We start from the raw sequence: 24,213 nt of genomic DNA, 5'->3' as shown, positions 1-24,213 counted from the left end.
ACTAAGAAGGGAAGAGCAAAAGAACCCACACTGTTTCAATTAGAAAAAGTGATGCCTCATGTCCAGAGGTTAGTTTTGTGGCTACTGTTGACGGAGAAGTGCTGAAACCTCACTGTGTTACTTGTGGGGAAAGCACTGGAAAATGAAGGGACACAAAGAATAAAACTTTAAGCAGGATTTGCATTCATAGCATAAAGAAATATGTTCAGCTGTGGCTCAGTGGATTGAGCGTCGACCTGAGAGCCAAGTGTCGCTGGTTCAGTTCCCAGTCAGGGCACATGACTAGGTTGCACGTCAGGTCCCCAGTTGGGGGTGCAAGTGAGAGACAACCACACAGTGATGGTTCTCTCCCTCTCTTTCTCCTTTCCCCACTCACTAAAAATAAATAAATAAACAAACAAACTTACAAAAAAACAAACAAATAAATTTTAAAAATTATTTAAAAAAAAGGAAATATGTTCAAATCTAAAAGAGTTCTTGAAAGAAAAATATTGAAGTGGCAAGCTGCCAGAACTACATGTTCACTATTTCAAATAAAAACCTTATATCTCACATGTAAACACGAGTGCTATATGAGTTACCTAAAATGTAGCACTATATCCAATTCCTGAGGTTAGGCAAAAAACTATGTTAAAGATCTTTGCTTGGAAATCTGGGGTGACTCCATTGCAAAAAAGGTAAATGAAGTGCTTTGTAGTGACACCGTCACAGCCTGACATATTAAGGAATGGGCCAATGATATGGAAAACCAAGTTAAAACAAATAAAGTCAACAAAATATTTTTCACTACACCTTGATAAATGCATAGGTATTGTTCATGACAATTCTTTGATATATATGTGATTTGAACATGATGGTAATTATTCTGTCAGCAAATGTGGTTCAGGGTTTACGTTTAGTTTGGGAATAAATTCTCATGACAGTTGTAATGACAGAAAACTAATCTGGAGTTGTCTCCCAGATTAAAGAGTCTGTGCCAGAATGTAAATCACCTCACTGCTCCCAACATTAATAAAGACTTGCCTCAAGGAACAAACAAAAGTCAGCTGAACTATACAGCAAGCTAAGTAGTAAAAACTGAATTACATAAAGGGGAAAATATAGATTTTAACATATTTTCCTTTATTATATCATAATAAGGACACTGATCATAAACAACAATTATATATTTTGGCATAGATAGCTATCTAAGGGGAAAGCTCTGTCAAGAAAACTTGAGCTGTGGAAGAAATTCTTAATGTTTCTATAGCTTAAGAAACCAGTTCGGTCTCAACTTTTTAAAGAACTTGAACAAGATGACAGTCTTGTTCTTTTGTCTGACAACTGAAATATTTTTATTGAGATTTAATTTTTCCACACAAGGAAGGAATGCAACATGTTTTCCAATGGAAGATGAGATCAAGGGCCAAAATGGACATTAGACTCCTGGAAGAACAGAGATTTATAGATTGCTATGGCATGTCTCTTAGCTGAACAATTTTCTGCGAAGTAGGTGATGATCTTGATGAAGCACATCAGCTAAATGAAATTTTCACAGGTTATTTTTAGAGGTGGAAAATGAGGCATGGGGCATGTTTGTTTTAGGATATGGATATACATCTATCACATAAGAAATTACTACTGCCTTAGTCACCTTGGTTTCTCATTCCATCTCCATTGGCTCCCTTCTGTTTAACTTTTAGAAAGATTAAACATAGCATAAATAATATATCTTTTAGTCTTGATTACTTTTCTTTGCTAAAAACATTCTCATTTGAAATTCTTCTTTATCTGATAAATCCAATTTTCTTCCTTGTACCATATGTGCCTATGTCATCCTCAATGATGATGATGATGATGATGATGATGATGATGAGACTGCTGCAGATGACTACAATTTAAACATCTAAAATACGTGTCTCTTTTGTTCTCTTCCTGGAATAACAACTCTTACATTTAAGTGCACCATTTGACTCTGTCACCAAAAGTGACACATTTAGTCTTTTGAGATATCTTGGTATAATGCCACAAAAGCTTTTAAAATGGCATTTTAGGGGCAAAGGGTATTCTATCAAGAATGACACTTATGTACTAATTATTGCCCCTGATCACTTTACTTTTCATGTCCTCCAATCTGAGATCTGCAGTTAAAAAAAAAAAAAAGTCTAACTCATGCACTCATTTAACAATGAATTATGAAGGTTTACACTGCCCACAGATGTGGTTACTTGTTTTCCTCACTTTCTTGAAAAACAGAAGGAACCATCATCACCTTGTTCTGATGGTTAATGCAGGTATATGGTGCCAGATCTTAGCTTAATGATCTGTATTAGAGCAGAAATTTCTAAATATCAGATATTTAGAGGTTTTTGAAACTAATCATAGTTCTACATTTTTTTAAAAGTTTTGTGGATAAGAGAATAACGAGATCTGTCCCCCACATTTCATCCTAGGTCAACACCATACACATATCTACTCTTCTCTCCTGGCCCCTTCTAACTGCTCTAAAGTGAAATGCATCCCTCCAGATGGTTTTCACTTTTACAGAACTCGAAGACTTCTGCTACTAAGATAGACACTCCAGTAGGGAACTTCAGGATCTGAGCTTTACCCTGAATGGGGATGAGGAAATAAATGTTTGTTTTGGTCTCAGGTGAGAGTAATTGTGCCTTCTAGCATGGGACCTGTCTCCTGCTAGGTCTGTTGTGAAGTCCCCTCTGATTGATGAAGACACACTCTAGGCTCCTGGAGAATGTCTGCAAATGGGGTCACAGTAGAGTTATATGGAAAGCTGCAAAGACTGGAGGTGTTATAGCAAGACTCTTGGGTTGGTGGTCATAAGGCCTCGGACTGAGTCAGCAGCAAAACTTACAAACGGGAATCTCTGGTGAGTTACTCTAACCAATCCGAGTCTCAGTTTTCTGAACCATAGAATGGGAATGATATTGCTTCACAGACAGGCTATGAAGATTACATATAATTATATGAAATATTTTATTCACAAATGCGGTCCCTCATTATAATAAGTACTAATTTCACTCATGGGTTTGACTTTGCCATTTACTCTCAAGGCTGCTGCATCAATTTGTAGCTCTCAATGGAAAATGGCCTTTCTTGAACTTCGTATAATTTTCTAGATTTTACTCAACATTTCTAAAGTCATTCTGAATCTCTTTTTTTGACTTCACCACGGGACTCATTTCAAATTTAATGTGTGTGTTTTCCAGTGGACTGGCCTTTTCTCACTCAGGAGCTTGGAAATCTGTTGTTGTTGTAAACTGGTTGCTTCCACGCACAGTGCCAGGCTGCCCCTGCTGAAGCTTCACTCAGGGGTCTCACCTTGGCCTTCATACCTGTGTGACCTCTGGCACCCCCTTGGGGTATCTGCTCTCTCCTTCATCCCCACCCCCCCACCATCTCTGGATCTGATTTGCCTCTCTCCAGTTTGTTAGAAAATACTATACTCTTCTCTTTCTTCTTTCAGGGAGATGGGTTAAGGAATCCGAGCGGAGAAGTTTATTTAGGTCTCTTCTTGAAGGAGTTCTCACAGACTTAGCACACAGGCCTTTCCAGCCTCAAGATATCCCCTCCACTCCCCACAGACCCCGTCCTCACTTCTGGTCTGCCACACTTTCCCTGGGCACAGACTGCATTGCTGGATCTGACCAGCAAGCCCCTTTCCTCATCATGGGGGTTACGTTTTCAGGGATCCTAGTGGGGATCTCTTCAATCTAGTGTCTCTTGTCCCTCAGTGCAGCCTAGATTCTATGAGCCTCTTGGGTTGCATGCACATCCGAGGTTTGCTTAGATACTGGCGGGTATACCAATAAATTCTTTCTGCCAAAACACCTGAACCTAACCAAAGACCCCCATTCATTACAAATAATTAGAGTGAAAATAATGGACTTGTTAAGAAAATAAACATGACACATAGATAGATAAGCAATATCAGAATATGTAACTCTTGAGAAAAAAAAAACAGCAAGCTCCTTTTATAGTCATACAGGTCCTGATGGATTGACCCTGTTATCATTATAATTTTTCACTTTTGTCTCTGGTAGCAGCTTTTATCTCAAAGTCTATTTATTCTGATATTAATATAGCACTCCAGTTCCTTTTTTGGTTACGTATTTCCTATTACATTTTTAATGCTTTTATTTTTCATCTATATGTGTCTTTGAATCTAAAGTGTTTCTCAACATATAGTTGAAACCATTTAAAAACTCTCTGCCTTTTGATAGGAGTGTTTCATTTATTTACAATTAATGTAATTACTGATAAGGTAGGATAGTAAGATCTGGTCCGTCAACACCTGTCATTCACCCAATTGAAAAAAAGACTCTCATTGTTTTACATGCATGCACAGCCAATGACACCAGAAACATTTCAACACCCCCCCCCCCAATAGTCTGAATTGGCTAACTTTCTTTAGTTTTTCCTTTAAACACTTGTAATTTTTATTTGCTCAGCCTGTCAAATTGAGGTCTTCCCTCTTTTGCATTCTTCTAAATAAATGTTTTCTTATTAATTTTATTTGAATCTCCACTTCTTTATAAACACCCACCTGCTATATATATAGCATATCTTAAATAAAGTGAAAATAAAATATTGCTATTAAGTATTAGCTAAATACTGTTGCCTGCTTGAGTCATTGAGCCTGAGATTTATCATCTCTTTCTTAAACTATACTAGAAAATATTAGTGATGAAATAAAGATATCCCCACACTAAATTGAGATATTTTTTTCTTGACTAACCAAGAGAAATAAAGCAAAATTTAAAAGGAGAAGGCTTCTACCCATGTGATTTAGTGTTATTTAATACACCACTTGAAATTCCTTGCACGAAGTCCACATTTTGCAAAGTGCTGTACTCATTCCAGAGCACATACTTTCAACACAGAAAATACTTGGGTCTTATCTTACTGAACTTTGCTGAGCAGCTGATTGAATGAGGTTTACCCGCGTTATGGAGGGCACTCTGCTTTATACAACGTCCACTATTTTAAATGTTAATTTTATCCAAAAAACACTTTTACAGAAACATCCAGAATTATGTTTGACCAAACATCTGAGCATGATGGTTCAGTCAGGTTGGCACATAAATTTAACTATCACAACCTGTACGTGTGCCCAATTGTGCTTTGACCATGCCTACCTCCTTCTCTCTCCTTTCCACTCTGCCCAGTCAAAACGCCAGGGAGAAGAATATCACTCCTGGCTGGAGCTGAGGGATCAAATGCAAAAGAAATTCTGGAAGACAATTTCATATCCCAAAGCTTGTTTACTGCTAGAGGTACATTTTTAAAAAAAGATAGAAAAGTTACATATATACAAGCACTGGGTCTAAAAATGCTTGCACAGGGTCTTGACTATTGTGGCTGTAAATGAATGTTAACTCTCCTAGGAATATTATAAAGTATTTGATTCCCATCCAGTGACTCACCTACTATTACAAATCTTAAATCAGAGCTAAGTTATATATGATCTTTCATGTAGATGAAAGGGCTGTGGAGAGATAAATATGAGAGAAACAGGAGTAGGGATATGTATAAACCTTCCCCCCAAACTTAGAGTATTAGAACAATGATGCATGATAAAATTAATTTTCTTTTTGTAAATTTATTTTTTTTCTCACCAGTAGGCCATTTTCTATGTTTATTCATGACAATTTATTAAGAGAAAAAGATACAAAGCTTTTTTTAAAATGTGTTTTAGACAGATAATGCTTTTAAAAGAAGAGAAAATATATGTAGTCGTTGAACAGGTGTGTGCTTGCAAAAGAGAAATAAATGAACCTTTTCAAGCTCAATTTTTCACCAAAATGAGTTTTACTTCTAAAAACGATGGCAATATAGCCTGTGGATACTTAATATATATTCATTTGAAAGGCATCTTCTACCTGGTGATCAATTGCTTTGTCTTTATTTTTATTTTAGAAAGCTAAAGGGAGGCCATAATTTTTCTGAGTAGTACAGACCAATATTTAGTTACTTGCTTGAATTTCACAGCTCAGTATGAGAATAAATATTCATTCACATTAGGTCCTTATTTAATCCTTAATTTTCACAGCAAAGGTTTGCTATGTTACTTTCTGTATTATGCATAGAAAATACCTTTCATGTTACTCTGAACATATTGGCAATAGATTCAGAATCTATATGGTGAGACTTATAGAATTTATAAATATATTATCTTAGTTGTTTATAGATTTTACAAAAGTCAAATTTAAGGTTTAGTATAAAATTTATCAGCATACTTTTTTGTATGTATACAAACACATACTCAAACATTGAGAGTAGGGTGAGATTGGCATACTCTTAAAATAGTGTTTGGCCATAGGACTCAGGAATACCAGAATTCTTACCCAGGACAGTACCTCTCACAATTTTCTGGAAGGAGATAAGTAAAAAGAACAATGACTAGTTTAATAAAATTACATTTTATTATAAATTACATCTCTGACTCAAAAACCATTGACCTATTCTTGTAAATTGTGCTGGGATTTCGTAGAGTTTGCCCCCAAGGTAGATACAATACTGAGTGTCATCCTACTGAGCCCAGATTTGACATTTAGAGGTGGTAAAAAGCTACACCTGCCAGCTCAGGAAAACATGGAGACAGGCAAGTAGAAAAGAGCTTTGATCCATTTGCCTGCTATTGAGGGGGCCAGATCATCTGACAGTCTTACGTCCCAGACCACAGCACAGTCTCCTGATTGGGGGCAGAGTGAGAGGGACAAACCGTGTGTCTGTGTGTGTGTGTGTGTGTGTGTGTGTGTGTGTGCGTGTGTGAAAGAGAGGAGAAAGAGAGAGAGAGAGAGGAGACTGGAGGGAGGGAAAGATGAGGGAGGGGAGGAGAAAAAGAGGAAAGGGAGAGAAGGAGTATAGAGAGGAGAAGATGGGGTAGGAGAGAAAGCAATGTCCTTACCATTTTAAAAGTGTGGAAGGAAGAGAATTAGGAAAATAAAAATCAAAGCCTGCTTGTGAGCTCCACCCATAGAAAACTCAGAGTTGATTAGCAAACTTCAAATAGTCAGGCCTCTCTCCTTTGGTGAAGGGAGGTGGGGGCAGAACTGCTGTGAGTTTGAAATCTGGTTTGAGGGGAAGGAGTGGGGGAATGAGCAGAAAAGCATGAGCAATCCCAAGGCTAACATCCATCTATTTCATAGAGCAGTTCATGTTTCAAGGAGGTTTTTGGTTACCACAAAATGCATGCTTTTGTCCTATGACAGTATTTCTTTATATTTATGAGATTTAATATTTTAATATTTTAAGAGATCTAACCGCAAGGAGGGTCTACTCAAATTTCACTCATTCACTCAACACTCATTGAGAGCATTTAGTTTTTGAAAGATATAAAGAAGAATTAAGTTGAATCCTGCCCTTGAAGGAACTTGTATTTTATACACTGTCAAAAATAACTAGAATATAAAGTGAAAAATATATTAAAATACATATTGCTCAAGGACACTGAGAGTTTGGAGAAAATAACTTTTTTTAGCATCAGTAGATTTCACTATGATTTTCATAAAGTAGTGTAAGTTTTGCTGTAACCTTTTAGAAATTTCAAACAGAGCTCACATGAAGAGAAAAAAAGCAGATAAGCAAATACGCACCTGCATGATTCAAATATTATGCATCTGCTCCAAAGCTCTACAACTAATTAGAAATTTTGTTTCATGACTGCAATTAGCCTTTTAAAAGATGGGCATCCATTAACACAGTCTGGTAGTATAATGACAAGCAATTAGTTTTAATTGTTCTATTCTAGAAAGAAATAATAACTGAAAGTAGATGACTTCTAGAGGAATTAAAACTAAGCTTGTTAACTTAATTCTAAAAATTCAGTACAAAAATTTATTTTTGGAATCCTCCTCTTTGTATGTATATAGAACTTGAAGAAAACAAGATTCTTTTCTGCTTTGGCTCATTCTAGTTAACTTTTATCTGCTCTTTCTCCATCTGCCTCATCGCACCAATCCTAGTTTAACCATTTACATTTCTACTGTAATGTAAGAGAAAATATCAGGGCACTTTCAAGAACTTGGGAGCTGAGAAAAATTTCCTAGAAGGTGGAATTAATTATACTATTTGAGACATTTGAACAATTAGTTGGAAGTTACAGAAGGCAAATATTAGTTCAATATAAAGCAGACCTTCTTAAAGATTAGAATGAATCAGAAACAATCTTTTCAAATATTTAGAATTCCTGTTTGTTCACATGTAAACTGCAAAATCCTCTATTGGGTGTTGTAGAGTTGATACAAGTTGAATAATTAGGGCTCGTAAAGAGTTGGACTAGTTAGTATGTAGTTTCTTCATGCACTGAATGAGCTCCTCTACTGAAATTATTTTCTAATAAAGGAGTTACTTGCATTGTGTCATCAAAAAGTTGTAGTATTTACACAGTTTAATCACTGCCACTGTTCTGAACAGAGCCATCAGGTAATCATGAACCTGCACATGTGTGTTATTCAAAGGAAAAATGAGACCAAGACACAAAATTAGATGCTAGGTTGCACTAGGACATTCCTTTTATGCCTAGTATCTCCAGCATACTGAAGAAGATCTGAATATTTCTGAAGGATGGATGTACCTAGAAGTTTTGGAATGGGAACTCGGTGTGGTTCTGTTGAGTTAAATGGAATATAGCTATAAGTTAGCTCTCTTTGGTGTCTATGCATCAATAATTCTCACAAACATAGCTCTATTGCTAATGAAAATCCTTGCATATTTCCCAACACAGTATGTCTGCCAGTATGCTTAAATAGAATATAGCTAGAATACTCAAGGAAATATTACATATCTCATGTGAGCAGATTTATTTGGAGGGATAGGCTACCATTATTGGACACATCACCCTGATGGCTACTAGAGTTGCTGCCACTGCAAATAGACTCAATATTAGGTTCAATGGTATTCAGTTCATTGGCCTCCGTCCAATTAGTGCCAAATTGGCTTAGGTAGGCATCATCAACTTAAGTCAACCCCCTCTGGCCACATTGCCCATAGAACCTGTGTCTCTTAAGATCAGAACATCAGATTACAACCCAACACAGACTACCTCATAGAAACAGTGTAATAAACATCCAGAGATGTTTACTTATTGGTGAGCTAGCCATTCTTCCTCATAGCAACCCAGCACATCTTACCTTCCATGTATGAAACCCATGATTTTCATTGCCAATTAGAATATTTTTGCTTGTAGGTAACAACTCAATTCAAGACAGCTTACTAAAATAATTTGTTGACTGTCATAATGCCCAAATTTCTCATGCCCTCATACCTTGTTTCTATTTCCAACATTGCTGCCTTAAAATTTTAAATACATTTCACCTAAATTATTATAGTTATATCCTACCTGGTAAGTCTACCACTCAAGCAATAATTACCTATAATAGGCATTTATTCAATATTTTATGTGCCTCCTATTCTATTTGGTGGTGTGGGGACATATCAGTGAATAGGTTAAATTGCAGTCCCTATATTTAAGGAGCTGTATTAGTTGAGAAAGACCAGTCAATGTATAGCATCAAATGGAGCCACAGAGATTCATGACGTAAGCCTTGCTTTATACTTCTCTTCTCTGTAGGTTGGATCTGCTCATATTATATTCACCGAAGGACCTAGTCTAATGAAACAGCCTCTGTCTGGAAATTTGTGACAAAGCACAATCCGGTTCTCAAATTTTCTGCCTAGAAGTTATCTGTATCATAGTCTCTTATATTTTGCTGGCCAAATCAAGTTGCTTGACACAGCTAACTTCAAGGAATTGGGAAAGTATATACCTCTTCCAGGGAGGGCAATAGATATTGGTATGAACAAATCAACCACATGACCTTAAAATTTAGAGCAGGGGTCAGCAAATAACACACTGCCACAAGTTTTTGTAAACAAACTTTTATTGGGACAGAGCCATACCCATTAATTTACATATGGTCTATGGCAACTTCTGTGCATTACAAAGCAGAGTAATTATGATAGAGACTACATGACCTGAAAAGACTAAAACACTTACTTTTTAGTTCTTTGCAGGAAATATTTTTCTACTCTGATTTAGAGAGGCAGAAAGATACATGCATGAACATTTAAAATGAAGTGTGTCCACTTTCTTATTTATCTCATGATTGAAGACTTTTGGGTGGGGGGGAGCAGGCAAGGTATACAATTTTTTTTTTTAAATCAAGTGGAGGCATTATTAAGAAAATGTGTCATAAAAATGGACTATGGACCTGCAGAGGAAACACATAATTGAAAAGATGAGAGAAGATTTTTGAAGGAGATAATACGTCAAGTGAGCATTGAAAGGAGTAAAGATTTCTCAGGAGTGCCTTCAAAGGAAAAGTATTGCAGAACTAAGGACAAACTTGAATAAGGGAAGTTTGGGGTATACTCAAAAAATGGTGAGTACTTGATTGTGATTAAAAGCTAGTATCTGTGATGCACTATGGGAGAGAAAGCTGTCCATGGAAACACAGAAATTTTGAAACTAGAACTATTCTATTAAAAGATGCAGCAAGGGTGTTAAAAGATGTTCAGGCTTTGAATCTTGACTTTGCCATGTAGTAACTCTGTGACTGACCTTGTGGGACTTCTTTGAGCCTCAGCTATCCCTGTCTATGAACTGAGAATTATTGGGACCTCATAGATTTTTGAGGATTTAAATAATGGATAGACATCTTTCCTGTGCCTGATATATAGCACATGCTCAAAAGTTATAGCTATTATTATTAATATTACTTTTCTTAAACCCTTGTCAATCCTCCTCTTTGACTTCAGCAGCCAGGCCTATTCCTAACTGCCACACACACTTTCTGGTCTTTATTCGCCTTTTCATGTTGTGCCTACTCACTGGAACAATCTGCTGCTACCTACAATATCCACCTCACATAATATTCTCTGTAGAAAGTCCTCAAAGTGGCTTCACATAATTAAATAAAAATAAAATAAAATAAAATACAATTATGTGTGCTGTCTTCTTTAGTCATTCAAAAGATTTTTGAGGAAAGGGATTGTATCTTGATCTTATTAAAATCTTTGTTGTAAAATGTTACAAGCAACGTTCACTCATGGCAGAATGATTCAGAAAAATATTTTTACTTCTTGCTAGGCTCCCTGGTTAATCCATGAACCATCTTGGGGAAACCTTAGTTCTGCAACAAAATTGATCTTTGTAAATAAATAAAAATATAAGGTTGTAAGTTGGCCTAGTTTTTAACCTTTCTAAATTTTGAAGGCAATTAAACTGAATTGTGTTCTTTCTCATTAACATCTAGGAAAACAGTTTTAAAATAACATTTATAAAATTCTGTAAATAAACAAAAAAAGCTTTACCATTATGTGTATTTTGTAAGTATTTAATGACTAGCATACAGCCTAGGATCTTCCTAAATTTCTATTGTGTAAAACTCACTAATGGACAAAAGAACATTTAAAATGGAGAATCCAATGTACGTGGTTTAAAATAACACAAGGCATTTCTGATTGTTTCTTTTTCTTTTGATAGGTTCAGATATTTAAAGCAGTACTCGCAAAACAAGGGGCTCATAGTCCTGGAAATGGACCAGATGAGTCCCTGCAGCACGAGGGAAATCTTAGAGCCCTTACTCATATTCAATTTTCATCCCATCATTTACAGATCTCTGCTATTCAATGTTTTAAAATATCCATTATACATTTATCTAGTGTTTGATGCATATCATTTCTAAATAAAAATTAATAATATGTGTATACTCAAAATTTTACTTATTGACAGGTTATATAATTTTTAAAACTTAAAATCACCAGTTTAAAGGAAAACTATACATATACAGTATCTATAATAGATAAATAGCCATATTTAGTCCTGCATTTCCTGTGTCTATTAGCTTATAGAGACAATGGTGATTGCTTTCTTTCTATACAAATTGCATTAAAATACAATACATAATTTTGAAGAAGTATTGGTTTCTGGTGGTGGAGAATCTTCTGGAAGCTTTGGGATCCCATCCAGCATTTTTAGGTTTGGCAAACAGGAGAACACTCTAAAGAAAAATTTTAAAAGGAGAAATGAGTAACTCTTGAACAAAAGCATTATATTTCGCTTACTCTCTCTATAAATAAGTGGTCTTTACCCTTGTTATGAGAAAGATGAGTGGCTGTCACTTTTCTGTTTTCTTTATTTTGCAATGGTATTAAAATAAAATACTATTCCTAGTCATTGTGCAGGAGCGTGCCCTCTCAGGGAGCTAGCAGACAGTCCAGTAATTTGTTAAGTGTTGGTCGGAGAGGTGGGACTGCATACATACAGTCTGTTTTTGTAAGAGATTTAATTTCAGTTTTTACAAAATCCTATAAAGAGCAAAAAATTAACGAGTGGATTTAGCCAACTAACCACGAGAGAAAGAATGAGGTCATGATATGTGTGCATGTTATAAAGTTAGAAGTTTTAAAAAGAAAAAGTAATGCAAGCCCATGTTGTTAAGTGATAGTTAAAAAAGAATTCTTACTCAGAGGTATAAGAGAGGGGATAGGAACTCATATTATTCTCAGTTATTTTCTCTTGACAGAGAGAATTTTGAAGCTCAGATTTCAAATTTAGACAGTCCTTCACATCAACTCATTTAAACAGTAGTCACATAGCTAGGAGTGTTGCAAAGCAGCATTTCCTTTCTAGTAGATAGCTGTTCTAGGCCTGGGCTGTCTGGGGGCTCAGGCCAGAGGACGTGTATGGCACTGGGATTTTCCCAGGATGAAAGATACTGACGCCTCTCAGCATACATACCAGGAGGTGTGGACCTCCTTGACTACTCCTATTGGCTACATGATTCTTTTAGCACCAAATGTTTTCTGCCCATTATCTCATTTCATCTTTACAACAGCTCTGTCAGGTTGGTTTTTATTGCTCATTTGAAGTAATTTATCTGGGAGTATTATTGAGCCTGTAGATGACAGAGCAAAGATTAAAATCTAAGTTTTCTGGCTCCAATGTTTAGACTTAGCTGTCAGGAACTTCTAGTCACTACTTCTTTTTAAAAAGTCAAACTATGGTGAACTACCTGCTGGGATTTATGCTATTAGCTCTACCATTAAGTCCTTTCACTTTTGAACTATGCTGTCTTCTTATTGGAGGATCTGAAACAAAGGAGGAAGGGAAAGACAGTCACAATTTTATGTGACAATGATCAAGAAAACTCATACTTAAATAATTCTGATCCTAATGTAAAGGGTCATTGAAAGTCTGGCCCAAATCCTGGACACAAAGGTACCCTATGACAAAGTGAATGCTGTTATAATCCTCCAAGTGTGGATTTTGGCTAGACAACTAAACCCCAATTTGGATAAACTTGGGACTTCAGCTTAGTTTCTGAGCAGGAGTGGTACTTAACATCCCTTCCTCAAACTTTAAAATGAGTGCATCTTTCTGTTTAAAGTAATCCTGTGCTACCTAAGTCAATACACTCTTGTTTTTTATAGCTTGAATGTCAGTATATATCTACTTTGGACTCAATCCAATAGATTTAATACTAGAAAAATAGAAGAACCTCATTATACCCTTCATTCCCACATAACTATACCACATCATGAATTTTGAAGACAGACTTAGAGTAAGACCTTGGGGCATATCAGATTTCAGACAATTAATCTTAATCCTATTGTTGTAAGGCATTCTTTGAAGGGAGGCCAGTGATTGAGTTGGGGCTACAACATTTTATAAAATCTCACATATAAATTAACAAAAATGACATAATATGAATAAATTATCTTTATGACTGAAAATGTGATATTTTAATGAATAATGTTAAAATGTTCAGCTAAACCTCCTCTGACTGTGGAAAATATGATTTTGAACTTCAAAACATTATTATAGTTAAATATTAAAGCAAATGTGCTGCTAGTTTTCACTTATGTGAAAGCACTTTGAGAATTTATTACCACATAATATGAAAATATGCTTTCAGACTGTATAGTCATAAGGGAGACAACTACAGGAATGCAACTTATGTACTAACAAGAGAGATTAGAATTTTTATTTTGACAACTTTTCACTATACATCAGGGGTTGAAGAGTCTAATATTATTCAGACCTCAGGATTATAGTCACTGTCATGGGGAAACAGCAGTGTGGAAAGAAAGGTAGTGAGAACTGTGTCTTCTATTGAAATTGGATGTAGAAAAAGGACTATAATCACAGGACAAGAATGTAACCTAGAGATGATCTAAACCTTTGTATAACAGATTTGAACAGAGATGAGGTGATTTTTGGTCATATGGGGACAAATACAGGTTTGAGAACTCAGCTGCTTGTTTATACCTTTTTAATGCCCTTTTAATGCTGGAAATTAGCTGCTGATAAATAGGTAGTCATTTTACTTGGTGTACACTCCAAGTTTGTTTAGATTCCATTATTATCATTAGGAATATTCTGAGTAGTGACCATGGTTAAAAATGGTTTGTTCTTGGCATGCTTTCAAGCTCTTTCAACCACTAGAGTGGATTGAATCAATTAGTTCTTTGTATTCGCTTAATGGTGCCCTGTGGCCCAAAGAAGTGAGAATGAAACCAGAGAATAAACAGTTTATGAGACTGTCACATGGACCTTGATAGGAACTTATATTTAGAATTTTTAAAAGACATAATCTCTATTAAAGATTATGGAAGAAAATGCACAGGATCTGAACTTCTAAAATGAAACATCTTTGTATATGTGAAGTCACAGCAATTGCAAATTAACAAAGAGTGTATTAAAGATTTTTAATGACAAAAAAACAACAACAACAGATCATTTCCAAGTTCTTTAGATGAGATTAAAAGCGTTAAATGTCCAACCCATACTAGATATGATAAATATTTGCTGAGTAAATTTAAGAGAACAACTGTTAGAAGTATGATATTCAATTAAATATGAAGGGCGACTTAAGGTACTTGTGGTCTTACCGTTTCCGGTAATTTTGGTAAAATTCACAAGGGTTCCTCTTGAGCACAAGCGATTCCAGTGGAGTGCACCGTAAACAGGAGAGCCCAGTGAGAGTCTCAATGTGGTTCTCAGCCAAGGATAAATGCTGTATCTGAGGTATCTTTGGCAATTGTTTGAAAGATGTAAGATGGTTTTTATTCATATTCAATATTCTGCAGCTGAATACAAAATATAAACATCTTGTCACTTGTGTCCTAATGAGGATGATTAATTTCTAATCTTGCATAGGACTAGTATGTATGCCCCACCTAGACCATAACTCCTCAAAGGAGTGACAGTGATGTTTTCAATAAATGTCATTTGTAAGAAAAGAGAAATATTTACATTAAAATACTGTATTAGGAGAAAATAAGCAGGATGTATGAGACTGTCATCTTGCTGTGCATAGGAATCTGTTGTCTTTTCAGGCCTGTGGTGAATCCTCAATAGGTTCTGAATGAAAGAGTGAATGACTGCAAATAATCTCAGCTACGAAAAGCTTTCACAGAGAATCATAAACACTTGTAAAGAGTACTTCCTCTAAAATGTGAGATGATCATTTTTTTTCATTCTACTTTTCTGTACTTAAATTCTATATTAAGAAAATAACATTTTAGATCAGGAAAAAACCTTTGATATAAAAGAAAACTAAAAGGTCTTCTTTGGACAAGAAATGTGTGGCTGCTCGGTTTTCTAGTCTCCTAATTATTTCCTAGGACCTCTGTCTGTTGCTACCGAAGCTGATTCAAACAACCCATTCTGCCTGGTGAAGCAGATAGCAGCACCCTACTAAAAAGGTTCTCAAGCAATCCGGAGCAAAGAGGTAGATTACCTTGGGATCCTTGGTGGACCAAGGAGTCCATATAGTTAAGAAACTTCAACTTTGTTTCTTTCATTGTTATTGCCATCACCACCCCTCCATTAGAATGTGACCCTGAGCCAAGACTCCTGTCAACTGCGTATAGATTTCTCCCCCACAGGTACTCAATTCAAGGGGGGACCCCCCCAAAAAAAACTGAATTTATTTATTAAAAATTCTGTATCTATTCTTACATATTCAAACTTTAGTCACTTTTGAAGTACTCTTTATTTGATGTAATATTCTTATCAAGACTTTTTTCCCACTGATCAAAGTAGTTTTTGAACTTGTTGATTTTAATGCCTTTTAGTGCTGCTGCCATTTTTTGTTTCACTTCTTTCACATCAGCAAAATGTTTCCCTTTGAAGAATTTTTTTCATCCAGGGAAACAAAAATAAAGTCACTTGGGGCAAGATCTGGTGAATAGAGAAGGTGCAGCACAGGGGACATGTTGTTTTTGGGGTGAAAAACTGATGACCATTCAGCGCAATGTGGGCAGGTGCACTTGTAAATCAACCACCATGAAATGGGCAAATGCATTGAAAGAGTCTTCAAAAAAATTCACTGAAGCTGAGCATAGGCTCTCACAGCAACGCCAGCTGGTACACTGACACAGATGGGTTCCTAGAATACTCACGTAGCCAGAAAAGCCTATACTAGAAGGGTCGACCCTCCAGGAGATAATTCCATCTTGGGGGGGTTCCCCCTCATAAATATGACTAAAAATCATTACCCTATTCTAAGAAGCACCAACAAACAATAGGAGTCAAAAAAATGGGGAGACAGAGAAACAACCTCCCATCAAAAGGAAAGGTAGAATCCCCAGAAAGAGTGCTAAATGAAATAGAGGGGAGCGAACTATCAGATATGGAATTCAAAACATGGATTATGGAGAAGCTGAATGAGCTCAGCGGAAACTACAAAGAACTCCAGAAAAACTACAAGGAACTCACAGAAAATTACGTGAGCATGAAAAAGGACATAGAAGCTATTAATAAGAGCCAGGAGGAAATGAAGAATACGATCTCTGAATTGAAGAACACAGTAGAAGGAATTAAAAGCAGGCTAGAGGAAGCAGAAGATCGGATCAGCGAGCTGGAGGACAACCTACACAAAAACTCCCAGACAATGCAACAAAATGAAAAAAGACTGAACAAGACTGAAGAGGTTCTAAGACAGCTGCAGGACAACATGAAACGTAATAATATCTGTATCATAGGAATTCCAGAAGGAGAAGAAGAGCAAGGGATAGAAAACCTCTTTGAAAAACTAATGACAGAAAACTTCCCTAACATGACGAGAGAAAGAGTCATGCAAGTCCAGGAAGCACAGAGGGTCCCAATGAAGATGAACCCCAACAGGCCCACCTCAAGATACATCATAATTAAAATGGCAACATTCAAAGACAAAGAGAGGATCCTAAAAGCAGCAAGAGAAAAACAACTAATAACATACAAGGGTACTCCAATAAGGCTATCATCAGATTTCTCAGCAGAAACACTACAAGCCAGAAGGGAATGGCAAAAAATATTCCAAGCAATGAAAAACAAAGGCCTACAACCTAGAATACTATACCCAGCAAAGCTCTCATTCAAAATGGAGGGTGAAATAAGGAGCTTCCAAGACAAAAGAAGGCTAAAAGAATACATCTCCACCAAACCAGCAATGCAAGGGATGCTAAAGGGTCTGCTCTAAGAAGATAAAGAAACAGAGAGAGACAGAAGAACACGAGTACAAAGGGGAAAAATGACAATGAATAAGTACTTATCGGTAATAACCTTAAATGTAAATGGATTAAATGCTCCAATTAAAAGACATAGAGTAGCTGAATGGATTAGAAAGAATGACCCACATATATGCTGTCTACAAGAGACCCACCTTAGAACAAAAGATCCACACAGACTGAAAGTAAAGGGATGGAAAAAAGTATTTCAAGCAAATGGGCATGAAAAAAAAGCCGAGGTAGCAATACTTATATCAGACAAAAGAGATTTCACAGCAAAGTCCATAAAAAGAGACAAAGAAGGGCATTTCATAATACTTAAGGGAAAAATCCATCAAGAAGATATAACCCTTATAAATATATATGCACCCAACTTAGGAGCACCCAAATATATAAGGAAACTTTTGAAAGACTCCAAGAAAGATATAGACAACAACACACTCATAGTAGGGGACTTTAACACCCCATTGTCAACAATGGACAGATCTTCGAAGCAAAGAAACACCAAAGATATTGAGGCACTGAACAACACTCTAGATCAAATGGACTTAGTCAATATATATAGAAGTTTTCACCCCAAAGAAGCAAAATATACATACTTCTCAAGTACACATGGAACATTTTCAAAGATAGACCACATGGTAGGACACAAAACAAGCCTTAACAAATTCAAGAAAATTGAAATTATATCAAGCATCTTCTCAGATCCCAATGGCTTAAAATTGGAAATCAACCTCAAGGAAAAAACTCAAAAACATTCAAACTCATGGAGAATGAATAACATGCTATTAAATAATGAATGGGTTAACAATGACATCAAGGAAGAAATCAAAAAGTTTCTGGAAACTAATGATAATGAACACACAACAACCCAAAACCTATGGGATACAGCGAAAGCAGTCCTAAGAGGAAAGTTCATAGCAATACAGGCCTACCTAAAAAAGCTAGAGGAATATCTAATAAAAAATTTAACCCTACAGCTACAAGATCTAGAGGAAGAACAACAAGCAAAGCCCAGATCAAGTAGAAGGAAGGAAATCATCAAGATCAGAGCAGAACTAAATGACATAGAGTCTAAACTAACAATTCAAAAGATCAACAAAAGTAGGAGCTGGTTCTTTGAAAAAATAAACAAAATTGACAAGCCTTTAAGCAGGCTCATCAAGAAAAAAAGAGAGAGGACCCAAATAAATAAAATCAGAAACGAAAGAGGAGAAATCACAACTGATACCACAGAAATACAAAGGATTATAAGAAATTATTACGAACAACTGTATGGCAAGAAATTTGACAACCTAGAGGAAATGGATAAATTCCTGGAAATCTATAGTCTGCCCAAACTGAATCAAGAAGAAGCAGAAAGTCTGAATAGACCAATAACAGCTAGTGAAATTGAAGCAGTAATCAAAAAACTCCCAGCACACAAAAGCCCTGGACCGGATGGCTTCACAAGTGAATTCTACAAAACATTTAGGAAAGAACTAACTCCTATCCTTCTCAGACTATTCCAAAAGATACAAGAAGAGGGAAGACTGCCAAACTCATTCTATGAAGCCAGTACAACCCTAATTCCAAAACCAGGTCAAGACACAACAAAGAAAGAAAACTTCAGGCCAATATCGCTGATGAACATAGATGCTAAAATCCTCAACAAAATATTGGCAAACCGGATCCAGCAACACATTAGAAAGATCATACACCACAATCAAGTAGGATTCATCCCAGGGATGCAAGGATGGTTTAACATTCGCAAATCAATAAACGTAATACACCACATAAACAAAATGAAAGACAAAAACCACATGATAATATCAATAGATGCAGAAAAAGCATTTGATAAAGTACAACACCCATTTATGATAAAAACTCTCAGAAAAATGGGAATAGAGGGAGCATACCTCAACATAATAAAGGCCATATATGAGAAACCTGAAGCCAACATCATACTCAATGGGCAAAAACTGAGAGCATTCCCCCTGAGATCAGGAACAAGACAAGGATGTCCGCTTTCCCCACTCCTATTCAACATAGTCTTGGAAGTTCTAGCCACCACAATCAGACAAGAAAGAGAAATAAAAGGCATCCAAATTGGAAAAGAGGAAGTAAAACTCTCATTATTTGCAGATGACATGCAAGTGTACATAGAAAACCCTATAGACTCCACAAAAAAACTACTCGACCTAATAAGTGAATTCGGCAAAATAGCAGGATACAAAGTCAATATTAAGAAATCAAAGGCATTTTTATACACCAACAATAAAAACTCAGAGATAGAAACTGAAAGAAAAATTCAATTTACCATAGCAACAAGAAAAATAAAATACCTAGGAATAAACTTAACCAAGGAGGTAAAAGACCTGTACTCAGAAAACTACATAACACTGAAGAAAGAAATTAAAGAAGATACAAATAAATGGAAGCATATGCCATGCTCATGGATGGGAAGAATCAACATCATTAAAATGTCCATACTACCCAAAGCAATTTATAGATTCAATGCAATCCCTATTAAAATACCAGCAACATATTTCACAGACCTAGAACAAATACTTCAAAAATTTATATGGAACCAAAAAAGAGCCCGAATAGCCACAGCAATTTTGAGGAAGAACACAGTAGGAGGAATCACAATACCTGATATCAAACTATACTACAAGGCCACGGTAATCAAAACAGTCTGGTACTGGCATAAAAACAGACATATAGATCAATGGAACAGAATAGAGAGCCCAGAAATAAACCCAGGTTCATATGGTCAACTAATATTTGACAAAGGGGGAAAGAACATCAGATGGAGTGAAAAGAGCCTCTTTAACAAATGGTGTTGGGAGAACTGGACAGGGACATGCAAAAAAATGAAACTAGACCACCAACTTACACCATACACAAGAATAAACTCAAAATGGATCAAAGACTTAAATGTAAGCCGTGATACCATAAAAGTCCTAGAGGAAAAAATAGGCAGGAAAATTTCAGATATCCCACATAGCAACATTTTCACTGATATATCTCCTAAGGCAAGGGAAATAAAGGAAAGAATAAACAAATGGGACTACATCAAACTAAAAAGTTTCTGCTCAGCTAAAGAAAACATCAGCAAGATGCGAAGGAAACCAACCATATGGGAAAATATATTCGCCAATGACATCTCAGACAAGGGATTGATCTCCAAAATATATAAAGAACTCATACGACTCAACACCAAGAAGACAGACAACCCAATTAAAAAATGGGCAAAGGACCTGAACAAACACTTCTCCAAAGAAGACATACAGAGGGCCCATAGACATATGAAAATATGCTCAACATCACTAGCCATCAGAGAGATGCAAATAAAAACCACAATGAGATACCACCTCACACCAGTCAGAATGGCCATAATCAACAAATCAACAAACAACTTGTGCTGGAGAGGATGCGGAGAAACGGGAACCCTGGTGCATTGCTGGTGGGAATGCAGACTGGTGCAGCCACTATGGAAAACAGTTTGGAATTTCCTCAAAAAACTAAAAATGGAACTGCCTTTTGAACCAGCAATTCCATTACTGGGATTATATCCGAAAAATCCTGAAACACCAATTCAAAAGAACCTATGCACTCCAATGTTCATAGCAGCACTATTTACGATAGCCAAGTGCTGGAAACAACCTAAATGCCCATCTGTAGATGAGTGGATCAAAAAACTGTGGTACATTTACACAATGGAGTTCTATGTAGCAGAAAGAAAGAAGGAACTTCTACCATTTGCAACAACATGGATGGAACTAGAGAGAATTATGCTTAGCGAAATAAGCCAGGCAACGAAAGAAAAATACGTTATGCTGTCACCTATTACAGGAAACTAATGAACAACACAAACAAATGAGCAAAATTGAACCAGAGGTATGTAAACAAGGAGTAGACTAACAGTAACAAGGGGGGAGGTGGGAGGGAGAAAAGGGGGTAAGAAGGGGAAGTGTCAAATCAAAGAACATGTATAAATGACCCACAGACATGGACAACTGAGTGGGGACTGAATGTGGGGGAAGGGAGGGGCAGGATACAGGGAAGCAAGAGGGGAAAAAAAAAGTGAGACAACTGTAATGGAAAAACAAACAAAAAATTTTTTTTAGTGGGGGAAAATGAAAATATGAAGAATGGAAATGCCAGAAAAGAAAAAATAAATAAATAAAAATAAAAATAAAAATCATTACCTTACAATAATAATGTATATATAACATAATTGCATTTCTAGTTTACAATGGAAGAAATGGCAATTTTAACACCAATATGATTCTATCATTATAAATTACTCCCCTCAATATGGTTAATAACAATATTAATTTGGAAAATAATACTTTTTTTCTCTCTAAAGTGTGACATCATGATATATAAATTTGCCTTTTTGCCTTGTGCAGGCCTCATTTAGCACTATTAGTTCTAAGACCTGACCACATGAGGTAAACTACTATATGTACAGACAATGGTCATGGTCATGTGTCCCCAAATAGCAAAGATTAGATTTTATCTTAGTAACTAGACATTCTAGGAAACAGGTACCTTGGCAATCTTATGGCACTTAAATCCACCAGTGAATTATCCACTAACCAGAGGGTTTCAGCTCGAATTAGTCTTCTAAGAATCCTGTTAAAATTTGTCACTTGATAAGGGTCCCCCAAATCCTGAAATGAAATGTTCAAAATCTGAAGGTAAAAACAAAAATAAAAAACAAGTTGTTTGTCAACTTTAAAAAATATATATTATATTTATTTACTTTTAGAGAGAGGGGAAGGGAGCAAGAAAGAGAGAGAGAGAAACATCAATGTGTGGTTGCCTCTCAGGCACCCCCAACTGGGGACCTGGCCTGTAACCCAGGCATGTGCCCTGACTGGGAATCAAACCTGGGACTCTTTGGTTTGCAGATTGGCACTCAATCCACTGAGCCACACCAACCAGGGCTGTTTGTCAACTTTTAAAAACAGTTATTAACTAAGAATGTATTGTATATGTTATTTAAACCAGTAGTTGTCACCTTCTCTTGTCCTATAAAATGTTCACACATCCAAACCCTCACAATTATGTTGCAGAGATCCTCAAGGTAGTGAAGGTGAATATTCTGACTGAATATTGATTAAAGTGACATTCAAGGTTGGGGGTGAGGGCAGGATCCTCAAACAGATTCTGAAATTCTCTAGCAGTGGAGGGTGAAGGGGATAAAGCTCTGTTTGGAAATTACTGATTTAAAGGATTAGTCATCTTTAGCTTCCTTGGAGATACTAAAAAGAATCACATTTATAAAAATTTCAGAGTAAGATATCATCATTCAAAAGATGAAACTACCATTTTGTTTCAAAGCAACTACAGATGCATACCTAAAAACGACTTGGCATAATTCAAAGACAGTTGTATTTTATTTTTACTTTTAACATCAGTCAACTTTGATGTAAAGGAAATTAAAACTACTCTCAATAGTAGTATTACTCTTGAAAACTCTATTACTAAACGTCAACTTTATTTCCACAATCTTACCATCAATTTCTGTCAATAAAAATTATTGAATAAAATGACAATCCCCTTTTTAAAAATTTGAAGCAAAATAATTTACTATTTTTAAGGAAATAAAGATATCTCTATCTTTAAAAAGATTGATAAGGACTTAGATGGGTACAGCTCAGTTGGTCGAGCATCATCCTGCAGAGTGAAAACTTGCTGGTTCAATTTCCTGTCAGGGCACATGCCTAGGTTGTGGGTTTGTTCCTTCATTGGGAAGAAATGCTTAAATGGAAATTTCCCTTTAAAGCATCATAATTTAATCAATGGAGAAAATAGGTTCTTTTTCTCTGCTTTTGTAAGCTCTCACCTTGCAGTCCTCCCAGTTTTCTTGCAGCCATGTTTCCCGTTTGTTTTTTTCACTGACCCTTTTCCGTGGAGGCAAGGCCCCTGCCTCTGGGGTGAAGCAGAGCTCCTCTGCAGAGGGTCCTAGGCAAAAAGTCACAAGGGATGGTCTTGGAGATAGGGTTAGGGTGACAGGACTGGCATGTTCACTTGGTAGCTGACCAGTTGTTTTAAACTTTAACTCAATATTTGGACTGAGAAAATCATGATTTGACCCATATAATGCCCAAATAGTGCAAGCAGTAACTAAAGGAGTTAAACTTTAACTTATAGGAATTATTTCTAGCCCAGGCAAATGAAAAAAAAAAAAAATCACCAGAATAGTGACTTTAATCTTTGTATAATTTTTTTTATCTGGGGATGTGAAATCACTCCTGACTTTTCTTTTCTTGTATTTCAATTTAATTAGCGCTTTCCTCTTAAGAATCTTCCCTTCCTTGTCAATGTCCAGACCCTCATATTTTCCTTGGATCTCCTTGTTTGTAATACTCTCTCCTTCAAAATAAATGATGCAAATTGTCATACAGCCTTCCTTAAACTACAGCTTTACCATAGGATCCACATGTTCAAAACGTTTCAGAAATGTCCTGTTGCCTATCAAATCAGGACGCGACATCCTAGCGTCAAGCAAGGTTTCCCAGAGCCTTACCGCTCTCCACTTCCAAACCCATTTCCCACTCTTTGCCAACCTTACTGTCCTTCAGATTAAGTCTGCACAAAACTTCCAGAGTTAGAGAAAGGATACGTTTCCAGTCTGAAATTGGGTCTTAGGTCATTGTTGACGTCAGGTGCCTAATTTTAATGTTCTGAGCTTCTGTTTTTCACATCTGCTAAAACACAACG

At 36.2% G+C, this 24,213-nt stretch overlaps 1 protein-coding gene across 1 annotated transcript; it reads right to left on the bottom strand.

Annotated features, from left to right (window-relative positions):
* Positions 1-11,057: 11,057 nt before the first annotated feature.
* Positions 11,058-24,041, bottom strand: LOC150020838 (uncharacterized). Its single transcript, XM_090285933.1, has 5 exons — positions 24,020-24,041; positions 23,336-23,616; positions 22,036-22,178; positions 14,896-15,093; positions 11,058-12,002 (listed from the first exon to the last, which is right to left on the bottom strand). The coding sequence occupies exons 1-5, from the start codon at positions 24,039-24,041 to the stop codon at positions 11,891-11,893; spliced, it is 756 nt and encodes a 251-aa protein (XP_090142059.1). The 3' UTR covers positions 11,058-11,890.
* Between the last annotated feature and the right edge of the window lie 172 nt (positions 24,042-24,213).

Source organism: Furipterus horrens, unplaced genomic scaffold, assembly GCF_987537825.1.
Source record: "Furipterus horrens unplaced genomic scaffold, mFurHor1.1.pri manual_scaffold_1, whole genome shotgun sequence".
Lineage (NCBI taxonomy): Eukaryota > Metazoa > Chordata > Mammalia > Chiroptera > Furipteridae > Furipterus > Furipterus horrens.
Note: the sequence above shows the minus strand (reverse complement) of the source record. Positions and strands in the feature narration are given on the sequence as shown.